The sequence below is a fragment of the Erythranthe guttata genome, chromosome 5 (genome assembly GCF_056151865.1).
Source record: "Erythranthe guttata isolate IM_541 chromosome 5, IM_541, whole genome shotgun sequence".
Taxonomy (NCBI): domain Eukaryota; kingdom Viridiplantae; phylum Streptophyta; class Magnoliopsida; order Lamiales; family Phrymaceae; genus Erythranthe; species Erythranthe guttata.
This window is the reverse complement of record NC_142537.1, coordinates 11,209,723-11,227,487: the sequence shown is the minus strand read 5'-3', so window position 1 is coordinate 11,227,487 and position 17,765 is coordinate 11,209,723. Positions and strand designations below refer to the sequence as shown.

Genomic DNA, 17,765 nt, shown 5'->3' with positions numbered 1-17,765 from the left:
GGCCCCAAAAGATGTACGGACGTGCCCAATCCCTCCATAATTTGCACGCAATCCCCTTCCAAAATAACCGAGAGCCAATACTTTGATGCCGCTATGGACAGTGCATGAAGAGTTGCTGATCTGATGCTTCGCCCTCGACAGGCTTTCGTCGACCCAAATTTTTTCCTATAATCCACCAAATACACTGAAATATCATGGCCGTTGGGGAAGTGGCATCAAAATTTTGCTGCAGAACTATCTTTGTAAAGCTCGTCAACTAATTGCCTAGAATTCTACAAATGAATAAATTCTGATCTCATAACCCAAATGAAGAACAATAAATAGAAGCAATCATAAAGTAAAACAATCAAAAAATCTTAAAGAGAAAAATAAAAATAAATAAGTGAATTTTACATATATTCTTTACAATTATCCAAGTTTTTGTCAGACCGTTACCATGCGCATAGCTGTCCATTTTGACGTACGCCAACAAAGAGAACGAAGCCGAAGATGTTTGAAACCGTGCCACCATCAGTATTTTTCCACACCACGGGGAGGATCTCTGCCACCTGGACTTATATGTCATGATTTTTTTTAATAGTGTTGGAAAAAAATATATGTTATTTTGCATTTTTCTTGATCATTTAATTTGCAATTGTTTTGGGTGTTACCAATGCATAAAACTATAGGAATCCCCTTATCAATGAATTTGGTGCTATATATCTTAATGTCAATGATTCGTCTCCCTGTACATTAATTGCACCAATTAATAAATTGAATTAAAGAGTATTCATATTATACAAACATCCAAGAAACAACAATCAAATATATCGGAATATAGTGATATTACCCTATTGTCCTCCAAACATTGAATATGAAAGGGGTATATTTGTACATACAAAAAATGGAAGAAACCACTAATCATATTGGTACTTTTATAAGTAGTATAGATTGAGGCTTGAAGCCTAAATCGAGCACGTGCAATCAAGTGACTCGAAGATTTGAGTGATATATTAAAAAAAAAACCACTTGCTCTCTAGTTTATGCAACTTGAAAAGCTCCATCAATCGAAAAAGAACTCGAAGTTCATAAATTTTAGGCTCGAAGCCAAGTTTAAATGTGAAGGCTTGAAAGCTTATGTGGAGGCATATCAAATATAAAGCCTTGAGGCATAGATTAAATTTGAAGACTAGAATTCTCGATTGAATATATTAGACTCAAGGTCTAAGTGATGATACTCAAAATTTGATATTTGAGTTAATGGATATTTCCTACTCAAGGTACTATGATTTTACGATTAAGTACCAATTATAGGGCTTAAGACCCTAAATCAAATACATAAATTCAAGGTATAAACTCAATCCTTGAGATTTGAATGGTATATATGTACTCAAAATGAGTATTCATTTGTTATACAATGATATCAAAAATATCATGAAGTTTAAAATTATCTTTGATAGTTCAAGAATGAACATAACTATAAAATTTGGATCATTGAAGTTAAAGATCCATTTATCTCTCATGATATCACAAAATATTTGTGTTATTGCTATGTGCCTTGAGGACACAAGCCAAATATTTCATAATGAAAATGTGTCTAAAACACACCGAGCAAAATATTATTGTTTCATTTTCAAGAAATGGGTACTTAATTGGGGATATGTGTCTTGAACACACAAGTAAAAGTAAGGGTAAATTACAGTTTGCACCCCTGTACTATCGAAAAGGTCGCATTCACCCCCCTATACTATCAAAATCTACAAATACCCCCTGCCGTTAACAGTGACTGTTGACTACGTTTGTCAAACGCGTTGACCGACCGTTTCATAGAGCCGCTGGCTTTTTTCTGACGAAAATACCCCCAAAAATCACTATATAAATGCTGCATACTCTTGCCCATTTTTTCTCACAAAAATTTTCACCTTTTCATCTCGATTTTTCTCCCTTTTTTCCTCTTTTTTCTTGTTTTTTCTCCTATTTTATTTTCTCCTCGTTTTTCTCTTTTTTTCCCTCGTTTTTTCTCATTTTTTCTCCTGTTTTCTTTTCTCCTCGTTTTTTTCTCTTTTTTTCCTATTTTTTCTCGTTTTTTCTCCGTTTTCTTTTCTCCATGAATTCTGCATTTTATTCAACCTCAATTCCTATTTTTTTTTCCAGCTTCGTTTTTTTTTTTTTTTTTTCATGCTAAAATGTCTTATAATGGTTCAAATTCTCAAAAATCGTGTCTTAGATCCAAACATTATATGTATTATTTTTCTGGAACCATCAACTCCGATGTCATCCCTCCAATGCAGTCAAAACTATCAATTGTGAATCTCCCTCCCTATTGGATTAAAAAAAAAAATTCAATCAACAAAATCCCATAAAAAAACTGAAAAATCCTTCATTTCGAACTACATCAGTCATAATTTCAACGAATAGTAAAAATCGACAAAAGCCCTGATTTTCACGAACAGTAAAAATCGACAACAATAAAAAAAGAAAACAAAAAACCTAAATTTTACTCAAAAACATACCCTAAACCTTCAAAGCTCATCGAATTCAAGAATCCCCAAAAAATATTCACTGTACCAACACAAGTTCATGGCTTGGTTGACAAAACCCCTAAAATTGAAAATCTTACCTTCTTCTATAGTAAGTGCATCCTTCGAATGCACTCATACAGTAGTTCTTCAAACCAATTTCGCGAAAACTCAGAGAGAAAGGGAGATTTTTGTGAGACTTTTTACCATATGAAAATTCGAAACGAGAGGCAGAGAGTGAGTGTGTGTTGTTGAGAGAGAATGAAAAGACTTGGAGAAAATTCGACCCTCATCAAACGTAAAAACGAGGGTAGAAGAGTAATTGCACAGTAAAACTCAACTCTGTCAAATGTCTGAACATTGACTGTTAAAAGAGGGGGGGGGGGGGGGGGGGGGGGGTATTTGTAGATTTTGATAGTACAGGGGGGTGAATGCGACCTTTTCGATAGTACAGGGGTGCAAACTGTAATTAACCATAAAAGTAACATTACATCTAGTTACTTATGATGAAAAAGACAGGTAGATATTTGATCATCTTTATAATTTACTCTCTTTAAATCTTGACTTTGTTGTTTTGAAAACGACAAGTAAAATATTTCGATATATGTGTCTTGAAGATACATATAATGAAGAATTGTAAGAGAAAATATTCTCTAAATTATGATCTATATTATAATGATGAAGTGACAACATAAAAACTCAAGTTGCACTCCTAATAGCAAAATAAAGATTTTTAATAGCATATCGTACTATAATACGAGTTGTGAGCTAATACAAAACTCGTTCAACTGTTGTTATTCTTTGAAAGTGAAAACAACAATATTAAAGAAAAATCAAAAAGATATGTTGACATGAAAAGCTATCATGGTGCTCAAGCTTATTCACTATAAATTTTATCTCCTTATTACAAGTGGAAGAGAGATGAGAAATATGAAAAATGATTGGTCGTATATCCAATTTCACGATAAAGCATGTTGATAAGCTTTATTAAGCACCAACATAAAAGCAAAAGACATTGCATTGATTTTGGAGCCACGAGATTGATCAAATCAATTAAAGTTTCAAGTTTCACTTCAAATCCATATCTATGGAGGTATGTACATGATTTTTTTTTATAATTGGTCTAGATGGAATGAAATGAAATTTCAAACCAAACGAAAAAAAGGGGATCTTATTTTCTTGTTAAAATTCCAAACCCTCTGCATATTCTGATTTTTCGACAATTACAGTTTACACCTTCAAAATTTTCAAAATTTCATTTTAGTCTCCCAAATTTAAAAATTTTACGATTCTGTCCAAATATTTTTCAGAATATGCAGCTCGTTCCATTCATCATCCGCAATTATGAATCTATTTCAACATTTTCAGTTTTCACTGATTTTTTAAAAAATTGCAGCCTTGTTCACGAAGTTTTAAAAATTTACAGTTTGGTGCCTAAATTTTCAAAATTTACAGTTTGGTCCCTGAATTTCATAGTTTTGAAATTTGACCATTTATGTTCAGAATCTGATAGATTCTCAAACGAAGTTATATTCAACTACATAACATGATATCACGTGGTTTGTTTATTATTTATGCCATGCAATATTTTGCACTCCTATTGGGAGATATTTCTATGGCATACATTGTCAATTGCCATTTTAATGAGACAATTTTCCCGCCGTTAAGGGGGAGATAAGAAGACGGTTCTTGTATAACGGCGTGAATTATATGAAATGATCTTTTTCTCATCTAGATTTGTGCATGGAAATATTTAAGCACAAAAGAAAAAAGAATTCAATTGCAACAATTTTAATGTGTAAAATGCTAGATGCATTTATCGATAAAATGGCAACTTGAAAGTAGTAAATATGTTGCAAATGAGTGCAAGAGAAAATGTCCAAGAAGGACGCATTGCACATTAGATTTTGTCATGAAAGGCTTATAAACGAATGTCCTCGAAGGACAAATTTTACATTGTGATTGCATCGTGAATCCTCTAAATGGGTGAAGAATGATTATGGTACACAACTAACCAATTACAATTTATGCATATAAGAGGGGGAGATATATATATGTTGGTTCGAATGATTAACACACTTATAAGTGGTGTGAATACCGTTCAATTAAAGTCTACTAGCGCTAGTAGCATCAAACTCTCATCGTATTACTTATGTCATTCGATGAAAGGATTCGTCTTAAAGACGATGTTGGGGGACGCCTCAACACCAATATCCATCACTATGATATGAGAATACTTGCCACTTATGGTGGCATAAATGAAATACATATTTTGATGAGAAAATCATTGATGATTATATGGTAGCTACCAAGACCAATATAAATCGAACCATTATGTGCCAATAAATAGTTGATTGGCAAATAAATCATGGTTAGCTTGCTCTCTAAGTGAATAGAGAGGCATTTGAGACTATTAGTTCTCAATTTTGTTGTTGCACCGATATAATATCTTAAAGAGTTGAAAATTCTTTTTGAATGAATATTCATGTACCAAATTGAATTTTTTTATATTGAGTTTGAAAATAAAGTGGACAAGTAGTCATCAATGCTCCCTCCACATTGTGAAACTCAAAAGCGCGCGTTTTGTCCATGTAAGACATTTTTATTGAAATAAATAATGAGCTCACGCACATAAAGTATTATGAAAAACTTTATTGATGCAATATAGAAAATTCTCTATAAGGGAAAAATACATGGTACATGAAAAGATATGGATCTCTACAAGAGATCGTACCCACAAAGGCTACAATCCCCATTTATATTAATATAATTCTCTAAGGAAAATTTGGTACCGGAAAGTGAAATAGTGAGCTCTTGATTGGTTATAAAGAAATATGGGGAGTACTAAAAATGTTATCGAATAACTATATGTACAATTATTTTTATAATGTGAAGAGCTTGAAGCTCATACATTTTGATAGATGTCGACATCTAATTGGTCATTATATATGCATTCACAAATGCAATTGGCCATGATTATTTGAAATTATTGATGAAATGAATTGTACATTGACTTGCGGTCATCACACATAAAGTTGTGAAAGCCTTTCGTACAAAAGTGGGTAAAGTCATTGCGGTAAATTTGAATGTCTTTGAAAATATATTTTTATGATGCAATCACGTTATGATGGTATTCAGAATACTTGACATGCATCATATGGATGCAATTACCGCATATCTATATGGATCATAAAACTAATGAAGATGCGTTGTGCATATAATCAGAGGTCTCGTGATTTAGACTCTAGAAATGATCCATTTACATATTATATTCAAAATATGGTACATTCACCTCAGTGAATACCTTGTTAATGATCAAATAATTTGACTTACCATTATCATGATCTAAATGGTATAGATGTGAATTATCTAAATCTTGTGGAGATTCACGAAGAGCTCACAAAGACAGTCAATTATTTGGTGACATAATTTGAGATGAAAAATCTTGGAAGGGAAAAATTTATCTGGAAGAGAAGATCTATTAAATGGAATCTTTATCCATTAATACACATAAGAGATGGATAAGACTCATTCTATTGAGTGGTATTATGTTTGTCAAATCATTGGATATAGTTAAAGATCTTTTAAGCCCTCGAGAAGATAAATAATGAATTGCAAGTTCCAAAAGTGTAAAATGTGTACTACAATATCTTTATGGAAAATTCCGTGGATCTTAAAGCGGATATAGTTGGCTGTATCAAAGTCAAACAATAAATTACCATATTCATTTATCGGAGTATTGCCAACTACTTCATTGAAAGATGTTTAAAAGTCATATGTCGAAATCAGGGGGGCATGAGCACTGCTTATAACGACACTGTACTCTTTTTCCTTCGACCAAATTTTTGTCCCAATGGGTTTTTCTTGGCAAGGTTTTAACGAGGCAGTGTCACGCTCGCAAGTTTCACATGGATATGTACTCTTTTCTCCTTCGATTAGGTTTTGTCCCAATGGGTTTTCCTAACAAGGTTTTTAACGAGGCATATTCCATAGATGGTGGACATCCAAGGGGGAGTGTTATGATTTCTTAAAGGTGTGGATGACCACCATTACTCACCATTATTCACCATCATCAAGCACCATCACTCCCACCATTATCACACCATAATACCTATTGATGATTCCATTATGGTCTTGTAACTCATGACCTTTGAGAGGTCTTTCTAGTGCTATATATATAGAGCATCATGTAATGTATTTGGACACTTGAATATATGGAATAACATATTATATATTCTCCCTACTTTGTCTCTCTAATTCTTGTATATTGTTTATTAGTTTCTCAACAAATTTATGGTTTTTTATTAGGAATTATGTTTAAAGGGTTTGTAGTAATTAATTATGTCATATAAATATCAGATTTACCATTGTTTGTGATAAATGTTGAAAATGTGGACTTAATTGAGAAAAAAACAGATGACGTAGATTAATAAATGTTAGTGGTGGGGGAATTTCTCATAAAAACTCCTGTTATCCGTTGAATATGATGAGATTTATTAATTTAACGATCAAAGTCACCCAAGTGAAGAAAGTCACATGAGTTGGTAGATAAATTGATAAATGTAACTAAAAAAATGAACATTCTCTTCAGAAAAATTCAATCACAAAGAAATGGAAATAAATAGAAAGAGAGTTGATGGAAAAATCATAAAAAAATGTCAATTGGTAATTTGACCTCGAGAGTACTAAATCACATGGTTGACTATTTCCTTCATTACCAGAATCAAGACTCTTGGAGAATTCACAAATCACAAATTACACATACTTGAAAACTATGATCCACCAAAAACTCATTCTGAAATGTTTTTGTTACTGGATCATCACCCAATTACATACATCCAATGGAAAGCAAATTAATAATAATAATCCTAATCCTAAACCATGTGATCCTTCTTCGTGCGGCGAAATTCGCAATATTAGCTATCCTTTCAGACTCAATACCGATCCGAAACACTGCGGCCATCCCAAGTACGAACTATCATGCGAAAACAATACAACTTCACTATATCTCAATTCTCAAAAATACCTCGTCAAAGTAATCAATTACCACAACTACACAATCCGTCTTACTGATGTTGTTGTACAGAATGACGACATTTGCTCTTTCCCCAAACACTCTCTATCTGGTTCCGATTTTGGTGACTCCGGTTATACTTACAGCAACAAAAAATACGATAGAAAAAGCCCTGCAATAACATGGCGTATGATTTTCGTCAGCTGCCCTTATTATCCGGTCAACAATAATCAATATCCACATGTTCTGGATACTTCTCACTGTTCAGACAGCAAATACAGTTACGTAAAGTTGGGCGCGTTGAACGGATCATATGTAATGGATATGTGCAGAATAGATCTGATGGTGATGACTTCTTTAAATATGAAAAGCGATGCGTTGTCGAATCTCTCACAAGTGCATAGTTGTCTGGTTTATGGGTTTGAACTTTCATGGTTCATTGTGCTATGTGGTGATCGCTGTGAAGATTGCGGATTAAATGGGGAAACTGCTACCTGTCTTCAAAAACAATTGATTGGTACTTCAGCTTAAATATAAATAATTCCATTACAGTTTGCAATTTTAAAATTAGATTGAAAAGTTTCTTAGAATTTTTAATTCTTATTACTCTTATGAATGTAGGTCAACTTTGGGTGCTACTTCAGGCCTTGTATGTGATTTTTGGTAAGAATTATGCAACTTGCTTGTGTTTTCTATTTAATTAAGTGATCATTTACGCAGCTTATTTTGAGTGTTTATTATGTGCTTCTCTTTGTGGATTTTTGTGGATTTCTGGGTGAAACTAGACACGGCCATGGGCCGGTTTTCGGCCCGAAACCGGCCCGGTCCCGGAACTATGAACCGGCCTGTGCATCTCGGGTCGGCCCCGATTTTAGAAATAGGTGAACTGTGAACCGCCAGGCCGACCGGCGGTTCACCCAAATTTAAAAAAATAATTAAAAAAAGGGATTTTTGTGCATTATCACCAACCAAGCATATTTATTATTTTAGGTTTAGGGGCTATATCTCTTTCACCAATAAGCCCATCCCTTTAATATTTATTATAAAAAAAAGGAAACACTAATGTATATGACAATATTGTCCATAAAAATCCAATTTTGACTTTTGTTTTTCAAAAACAAATTTGCCGTCGGATTTCGGCATTGACTTTTCGAATTATTTTTTATTTTTATTTTCTTCCGGATTTTTTCGCCGGTTTCCGGCGTTGACTTTTTTTTTTTTTGCTGGTCCGTTTTTTTCCGCCGCCGGATTCCGGCGTTGACTTTTTTGAGTGTTTTTTTTTTTCAGTTTTTTTTAGTTTTTTTTACGTCCACCGCTAAACGTTGACCATTATTGTGCTGTCACAGACAGTAAATTAACGTAATTATACTGTCAATGACAGTTAATTAACGTAATTGTATTGTCGTTGACAATACATTTATGTAATTGTTCTGCCGTTGACAGTACATTAACGTAATATTATTATTTTTTGTTTTTTGTTATTTTTTTTATTTTGTTTGATTTATTGACAAGTCAACGTAATTATATTACTGTCGTTGACGGTAAAATAACTATAAACACAATAATATTACTGTCAACAACATCAATATTATTATTTTTTTGGGTTTTTTTGTTTTGTTTGAGTTATTCACGCAGTAACGTAATAATATTACTGTCTATTATTGTAATTTTACAGTGGTTGACGGTAATATTACTGTTGTTATAGTAATATTACTGTCACTCACAGTAATATTAATTCTTCTGGCTTTTTATTAAGTTTACATTTGTTGAACGGTCAACAAAAAAATATAACTCTATTACACAATAATAATGAGTTTTGTTGTGTTAATATTACTGTGCTAGAGATTAATATAGCAATATTGTTGTGTTAAACTGTAGTTTAGTTAATTTTACTATGTTTCACATTAATATAGTTAATATTACTGTCAATCACATCAATATTGCTGTTTAAACGAAAAAAAATTCAATGCCGGAAACCGGCGAAAAAATCCGGAAGAAATAAAAAACGAAAAAGTCAACGCCGGAATCCGGCGGCAAAATTTTTTTTTTGAAAAAAAAACATTTTTTTGAAAAAAAAAAGTTTTTTGAAAAAAAAAAGTTTTTTGAAAAAAAAAAGTTTTGGGTCAAAATTGAATAATTTGTGAAATTTGGGGTCAAATTGAGGTTAAATTAAGTTAAGGATGAAATTGAAGCATATTAATGTATGAGGGGCTATTCCAGTCATTTACAAAAATCTGGACCGTGTGTGTACTTATTGGTAAATGAGCTTTTTGTTTAGATCTCTTTATGAATAAGTATCCATTGATGGACTTATTTGTAATGACCCCATATATATATATATATATATATATATATATATATATATATATATATATATATATATTTCGGTAATATCTTTGAGTCCTTCACTTGTATTAATGATTGTTGTCTTGTTATACTTCTTTCAGCTTGTATACTTACGACCTGCCTAGGACTGAGGATCTTAATTGGATTGCCTTCCTTGTTTGTGCTTCTAATCATTAAATTTCGAAAAAGGCATTTGTCATTGTTTAGTACAATAAAGTAACACAAGTCTCACAACAATTCGATATTCCTACTCAGACATAAGAAAAATGACAAGAGGTTTTCGTGAAAAACTAGGCGAAGGGGGTTATGGTTCGGTTTACAAAGGGAAACTTCGAAGTGGCCATGATGTAGCCGTCAAAGTACTTAACAAGACTAGAGCAAATGGGCAAGAATTCATCAATGAAGTTGCGACGATTGGAAGGATCCATCATGTAAATGTGGTTAAACTTGTCAGATATTGTGCAGAAAGATCCAAACGCGCCTTTGTCTATGACTTCATGTCTAACGGCTCCCTCGAGAAGTACTTATTTAGTAAAGAGACAAGTAATTCGCTTAGCTTGGCGAGGAAGTTTGATATTGCAGTTGGAGTTGCTCGTGGAATTGAATATTTGCACATAGGATGTAACATCCAAATCCTACATTTCGACATAAAGCCTCATAACATACTTCTAGATGATAATTTCACACCCAAAATCTCCGATTTTGGACTCGCAAAGTCTTACTCAACGGAGAATACAACGGTGACTCTTACTGCAGTTAGGGGAACAATAGGGTATGTGGCTCCTGAACTGATGAATAGAAGCATTGGCCGTGTTTCTTACAAGGCCGATGTCTATAGCTTTGGAATGTTATTGATGGAAATGTTAGGGCTAAATAGAGGTACGAGGCATAATGACAACAAATCTAGCCAATATTTTCCTTATTGGATTTATGATCACTTGAATGAAGGCAACGACAAAACTGGAAATGCCGATAAAAAAGACCATAATGATGATGATGATGATGATGACGACGACGACGACGACGACGACAACGATAATGCTAGAAAAATGAGAAGAAAGATGACAATAGTTGGATTGTGGTGCATACAAATGAGCCCAAGTGATCGTCCGTCAATGAGTGAAATTTAAAAAATGCTCCAAGGGGAAATTGAAAATTTGCAAATTCCTCCTCAACCTTCCCAATTACCTGATCTTGAATACTTCAATGATCAAAATTGGGACACAAAGTCAACTGGTTCCATGGCCTTGTTGTGTATAAATTAGTATGTTGTGCAATGAATAGGTACTTGCTAAGACTAGTGGAATAATAACAATAGTGCTTTTGAATTATTCGTCAAACATTTTATTTGATGTTATAAAGTATACTTGTTGAATGACCATCTTAACAAAAAACTTAATGTATTAGTAAAATGTATCATTTAATATTAATATCTCCAATAGGTTCCTTAAATACAGGCGAATTACATAAGAAGCCTTGAACTTGAAATATTTGAAATAGGTGGCAGTAGAATTCGTCTCATGACCTTTCATTTGGTTTGACTTTGATACCATATTTAATGACCATCTCAACCAAAAACTTAAGAGATATTAATGAAATATATTATTTAGTATTAATATCTCCAATACTACCTTTCTTTTCTGCTAATTATTGTAGGATCATGTGAATATGTATGCATTGTCATCTTTCAACAATTCAATATGGCCAAAGCAGATGTTAAAAACTTGCTAAATAGGTTCTAAAGGGCAATATGTTTGGTCAAAATGCTGAGTAGCCAAATATGAAGTTTATTTCTCTAAAATAATCCAAACAACTATATGGGATTTATTACTCTATCCACTTATGTGTTTATTCTAATTGTTATAAAAAATATAAAAGTAATTAATGCTATGGAAATCTAAGAAACACTAACAGCATAATTGTAATTTCAACTATTATCTCCTACTTTTCCAATTTGTTTTCATTAATATGTTTTTAAAAACTTTTTTTATCTCCATTTTTATGCCGAGCTTTCTTTGATGACATCTTTATAATTATTAACTTTTACATTTTTGCTCTTTACTAATTCTCTGATTTTCACTTTGAAAATACTATCTCGTGCTCTGCACCGAAAAAAAAATACTAGTATTATGAATATTATAAAAAAGTCGCCCTACACTACAATTTTTGTTTAACTACCCCTAGAATCACACAATTTATAACACGACGACTTCTTTAGAATTTGTTTAAGATTGAAAATTATACACGCTTGGAAAGATCGGTCGGACGCCTATGCGCGGAGCAATAAAACACACATTACAAGAATTATCATAATAATCATAAATAAATTATTCTTTATGTCTATATTCTTATATGTATATAAATCCACAAATATTCAGTAATAAATTATAGGGGTGTGCACGCCTTGGTTCGGTTCGTTTTTTGGCTAAAACCAAACATGAACCGAATATATCGTTTTTTGTAAAATTAAAAACCGGGATTTTTCATCGGTTCGGTTTCTTTCGGTTTCCGTTTAGTCTCGGTTTTCTTTGATTCGATTTCGGTCATTTTTCGGTTCAAGAGTATTTGTATATTCAAGTTAGACAACAAAAGAATCCTATTATAATTACTTTCACAACTAACTAATGCAATTAAAATATCAAATTTTTAATCCCATAGGACTTATCGTGATTTAGATGGTGTATTATGCTTCATTTTTTTTTCCGACTTTCATCAATCTCATCATTACAACCATGAACTCAAGTAAAATTTTAGTTACTAAATAAATAAAATACAATGTCTCAATTTATGAACAAATGCTTAGAATGAGACGAGTAATCGAAAAATAGTAAGTAAAAATTAGGGTCAAATAATACATATTACATAACATGAAGTCATTTTTTAGTTTCGGTTCTATTCGGTTTTTCGGTTTTTCGGTTATGATATTTACCATTTCCACCATACCGAACCAAATAATTCGGTATTTCAAAAATAAAAAATCGTACATCGGTTTGCTATTTGGTACGGTTTGAAACGACTCGGTTTTTCTGTTCGGTTCGTCTTGTTTGTTGACGACTGTACGCGAATGACTTGGCTATATTTACTTAAACATAAATATGAAGTCTTGCGTGTGTTTAAAGCATTTCATGCTATGGTCCACACTTAGTTTTCTGCTAAATTCCAAGTTATGCGATCTGACAATGGTGGGGAATATGTCAATCAATACTTTCGGGAGTACATTCAACACCATGGCATTATCCACCAAACATCGTGCCCACGGACCCCTCAACAAAATGGGGTCGCTGAACATCGGAACTAACACATCCTTAGACTGCTAGAGCACTTTTAATTGGTGCCAATGCACCAAATAAATTTTGGGCTGATGCAGTAACCACTGCCGTACACCTCATCAATCGGATGCCCTCTAAAGTCTTGAAGTTTCAAACTCCATTACAGGCACTTTCAGATTTTACCCTAGTGCCCGCACTTCTCATGCTACCACCTCGAGTATTTGGATGTGTCGCTTATGTCCATCTCCATAAAAATCAAAGAACGAAGCTCGATCCCTGCGCTCGAAAATGCATTTTCTTGGGGTATGCATTTCACCAGAAAGGCTATCGTTGTTTCGATCCAGTTTCGAAACGAACTTTTGTTACTCTAGATGGCACATTTGTGGAGAACGAAACTTTTTTTTCCGCCCCGTTCTTCTCTTCAGGGGGATATGAGATTTGGAGAACCGAACTGGATAGAACTGAATCGGCCAAACCTCCGTGACGAAATAGTAGCATTACAAGAGGAAAAGTGTACTCTTCGGAACCCCAACAACATAGTCAAGAAATTGCATCGTCCGCGCGCCCCCCCCCCCCCCACAACACACACACATAGTGTCAGCCCACGTCCCAACTCCTGAGAATGATCCTGAGGTAAGCATTTATGACACAAATACCATAACACCTCCTACTAGTTATGTGTTACCTTGCAGGCAAAATCGTGGAAAGCCTCCAAGTCGCGACTCTCCAGATATACACACTAGAAGATCAAAATACCCGATTGCGAACTATGTATCCATGAAGAGAAAAAAGCATAGTGTTTCAATGTGTCGAATTCCAACGAGAGTGGAAGAAGCCCTGAATGACCCAAAGTGGACCCAAGCCATCAAAGAGGAAATGGAGGCGCTGGTAAAGAACAAGACGTGGGACCTAATTCAATTACCAGAAGGAAAAAAAACTGTAGGATGCAAATGGATATTCTCTATCAAGCACAAAGCGGATGGATCTATCGAGAGATATAATGCGCGACTTGTGGCAAAGGGGTACACCCAAATCTACGGTATTGATTATCAAGATACTTTATGAAAGAATTTATGGTCCCGAATTCGTTTAATACAGAGGTGTTATATAAAGTGTTATGACACTTGTATAAACATACAGCGGAAATATAAAAGCAATACTCAGATTAAAAATGTTCACAAGTAAAAACTTGTGAACTTGTCCTTTACAGGACGGAAAAATTATATTAAAACAGTATTCCAAGAATACAAAGAGAAGATGTACGAAAAGAATGAATCATTAGCATGATCATTCTTACATTCAAATCTAGAAACAAAAAGATAAATACTAAAAATTCTAGATTTCAAAGAATGTACTCGTGAGGAGTACGTAAAGAACTTCTTTCTTATGAATGAATCACTATCGTGATCATTCTTACAACCAAGTCTAGAAACATAAAAACTATATACTAAACAATCTAGAATACAAAGAATGTACTCATGAGGAGTACGTAAAGAATGTACTCATGAGGAGTGCGTAAACAATGTACTCATGAGGAGTACGTAAAGATTGTACTCATGAGGAGTACAACCAACCGATTCTAAAAACACACTAAAACACTCATGTATTATTCTTTTCAGCTCTCGGTGTTTATCTCTTAGAATCCGTCAGTTTCCTTGAGTCTTGAAGTCGGTATTTATAGACATTCCAAGCTTCCACTCCTCAGCCCATGATCTGCAAGAAAACCAACTACAAGAGCACTCAAGAACATGGGTTAGTGGGTTAGTTTAGTAGTTAAGATAATATCCTCAATTTAACCCACTAAGCACTACTTAGCCCACTAAGTATTATACTTAGCCCACTAAGCACTATACTTAACCCACTAAGCAATACTTATTCCATAACTAAAATTTAGTTAGAAAATAAGAGAGTTACAAACAAAATGTGAAAATAATCCACGTGTTTCACTTTATCTCCTCTAGCTAAGTTAAATACTATCAGAGTTCTATTATCTATTGCAACAAATTAGACTGGCCTTTGCATCAATTTGATGTGAAGAATGCGTTCCTTCATGATAATCTTGAGGAATAAGTCTACATGGATATTCCTCCAAGATATTCATTGGTCTCAGGAACTAGGGAAGTATGCAAGTTGAAGCAAGCGTTATACGGGTTAAAACAATCACTACGGACATGGTTTGGGCAATTTAACATGGCAATGAAGAAGTATGGCTACGTCCAAAGTAATGCAGATCATACATTGTTTTTAAGAGGAGACAAGGCAAAGTAACAACTCTAATCATTTATGTTGACGACATGATCATTACCAGAGATGATGTTCAGGAAATAACACGTCTTCAAAAGCAGTTATCAAGTGAGTTTGAAATGAAGAATCTTGGAGGCCTCAAGTACTTTCTTGGAATAGAAGTTGCAAGATCAACCCAAGGCATCTTTCTATCTCAAAGAGAGTATATACTGGATCTGCTCTCTGAAGTTGGATTGTTGGATTGCAAACCTGTGGATACCCCAATTGTTCAAAATCATAAACTCGAGATATATCTAGAACAAAAGGCAACTAACAAAGTAAGATATCAACGGCTAGTCGGAAAATTGATTTATCTCGCTCATACTCGGCCATATATTGCATATGATGTTAGTGTGGTAAGCCAATTCATGCATTGCCCAAGCGAAGATCACATGGAAGCTGTAATTCGAATATTGAAATATTTGAAGTCTTGCCCAGGAAAAATAATCGTTTTCTCGAAGAATAATCACTTAAACATTGAGGGGTACACAAATGCAGATTGGGCGGGGAATATTTCTGACAGAAAATCAACTTCAGGGTACTTCATATTTGTTGGAGGAAATCTTGTGACGTGGAGAAGCAAGAAACAGAAGGTAGTGGCACTCTCTAGCGCATAGGCGGAATTTCGAGGAGTTGCTAAGGGATTATGTGAACTTATCTGGCTTAGAAGTCTTCTAACCTAGATTGGTTTTGCTCCGATATCCGAAATGAATCTCTTTTGTGATCACAAAGCTGCTATAGATATATCACATAATCCCGTTCAACATGATCGTACCAAACATGTGGAGATAGATCGATATTTCATCAAACATAATCTTGAAACCAATAATATTCGACTTCCTTTCGTCAAATATGAAGATCAACTTGCGGACATACTAACTAAGGCTGTGTCAAGCAAGGTTTTTCACAACTCACTGACCAAGTTGCACATCAGGGATCCGTATGCATCAACTTGAGAGGGAGTGTTGGCGTGAGTTAAGGATTTGAAAAAAGGAAAGATATTCTTTCCTTTATTCTTTATACGTAGCATAATTGTAGCTTAAATTACAGAGAGGTTTGTGGCTTAGATTAGGAGTACATCTCTATATATATGGTAACCAAAAAAGCTTGTAAAAAACATAATGGAATATACAATATATTCTTACAATTACCACATCACAAACAACAAACAATAAACAAAATTTGAAGATTTTCAAAAGATCCGAATGGGTTGATTTTCAGAAGATCGGAATGCAATCTTTTGTTAGGGTTTTAATTCTGAAATCGGTTTCGGATGGGTTGATTTTCATCTCTGCCCTGAGTTTTAATTTCAAGGTTTTTGGGATTTTGAGGATTTTAGAGAGGGGTTGGTTACGTATATTTTGGGATAAAATCAAGTATTAAATGGTCTATTATTTTGGAATTTTTATTCCATATATTGTTAGGGGTATTTCAGACACAATAAGTGCAATAAATTTAATTAAAATAAGGATTTATTAGTTGGATTTATACACATAAAATCTACTATAGGAGGACCTATAGCACATTGTCCCTATTTTTTTTTTTTGGTCAAAGGACATATACCAATATCGATTCAACAACTAGGATCTCAACCTATATAAGCCCAGAACAAGAGCTGTCTAGCCCGTTTCCCGACAAATAAAATGAGATAAATATTGAGAAAAACAAATATATGAAGGTAACCCTGAAAAACAAATATGGAAAGTTCTAGTAATAATATTTATAGAATGTTAACAAAAGAGAATATAATTGTTTACAATATTATATTTTAAATTGCTCATTAAATCGAACAATTATGAAAATAAGTTATAATTTTTTTTATTAAAAATGTAAACCAATTAGGGAAAATTATGATAATTGCAAAAGTTGCATATTGTTTTCAAAAACTCCGAGAAGATTACAAAATAAAATGTACAAAAACATAAGAAATAAAGAAAGCCTATAAGAATGAAAAATAAATGAGTTTCTTAAGATGCCACAAAATTTTGAATATAACTTAAATCAATCACAAGGATTGTATACAACTTACCAATTATAATTAATTATATTCAAACTAATTGTAAAAAATAAAATAAATAAAACAAATATGGTAGCCATACAGACTACATACTATATAATTATGAAGATATTCAAATTGTAAAAATATATGACTTTCATTACAAAAATGGCCTTAAGATTTTAGAATATGATTTCTGAAATGTACTAAATAATATATATTAAAATTCATAATTTTCCTCTATAAATAATATTGAATGTGAACATAGTTGCAATTGTGACATTAACATTTGGGTGAAAGAGAAGAGCAAAATATAGCATTAAACTTTTGTTGGGTAAGTTGAAAAATTGAAGTGGAAG

The 17,765-nt window shown here is 33.3% G+C and overlaps 1 protein-coding gene and 1 pseudogene across 1 annotated transcript; both read left to right on the top strand.

Annotated features, from left to right (window-relative positions):
* The first annotated feature begins 7,248 nt into the window (after positions 1-7,248).
* Positions 7,249-8,242, top strand: LOC148770612 (LEAF RUST 10 DISEASE-RESISTANCE LOCUS RECEPTOR-LIKE PROTEIN KINASE-like 2.8). The gene is made up of 2 exons (XM_088818254.1): positions 7,249-8,029; positions 8,134-8,242. The coding sequence occupies exons 1-2, from the start codon at positions 7,273-7,275 to the stop codon at positions 8,214-8,216; spliced, it is 840 nt and encodes a 279-aa protein (XP_088674380.1). The 5' UTR covers positions 7,249-7,272; the 3' UTR covers positions 8,217-8,242.
* A 1,880-nt stretch (positions 8,243-10,122) lies between these two features.
* LOC105976239 (rust resistance kinase Lr10 pseudogene) lies at positions 10,123-11,123 on the top strand (annotated as a pseudogene).
* The last annotated feature ends 6,642 nt before the right edge of the window (positions 11,124-17,765 follow it).

Excerpts from the sequence above, each read along its gene's own strand:
- LOC148770612 (XM_088818254.1), top strand. The coding sequence starts at position 7,273 with ATGATCCACCAAAAACTCATTCTGAAATGTTTTTGTTACTGGATCATC. Across the intron at positions 8,030-8,133 it reads TCTTCAAAAACAATTGATTG|GTCAACTTTGGGTGCTACTT; the intron begins GTACTTCAGCTT and ends TTATGAATGTAG.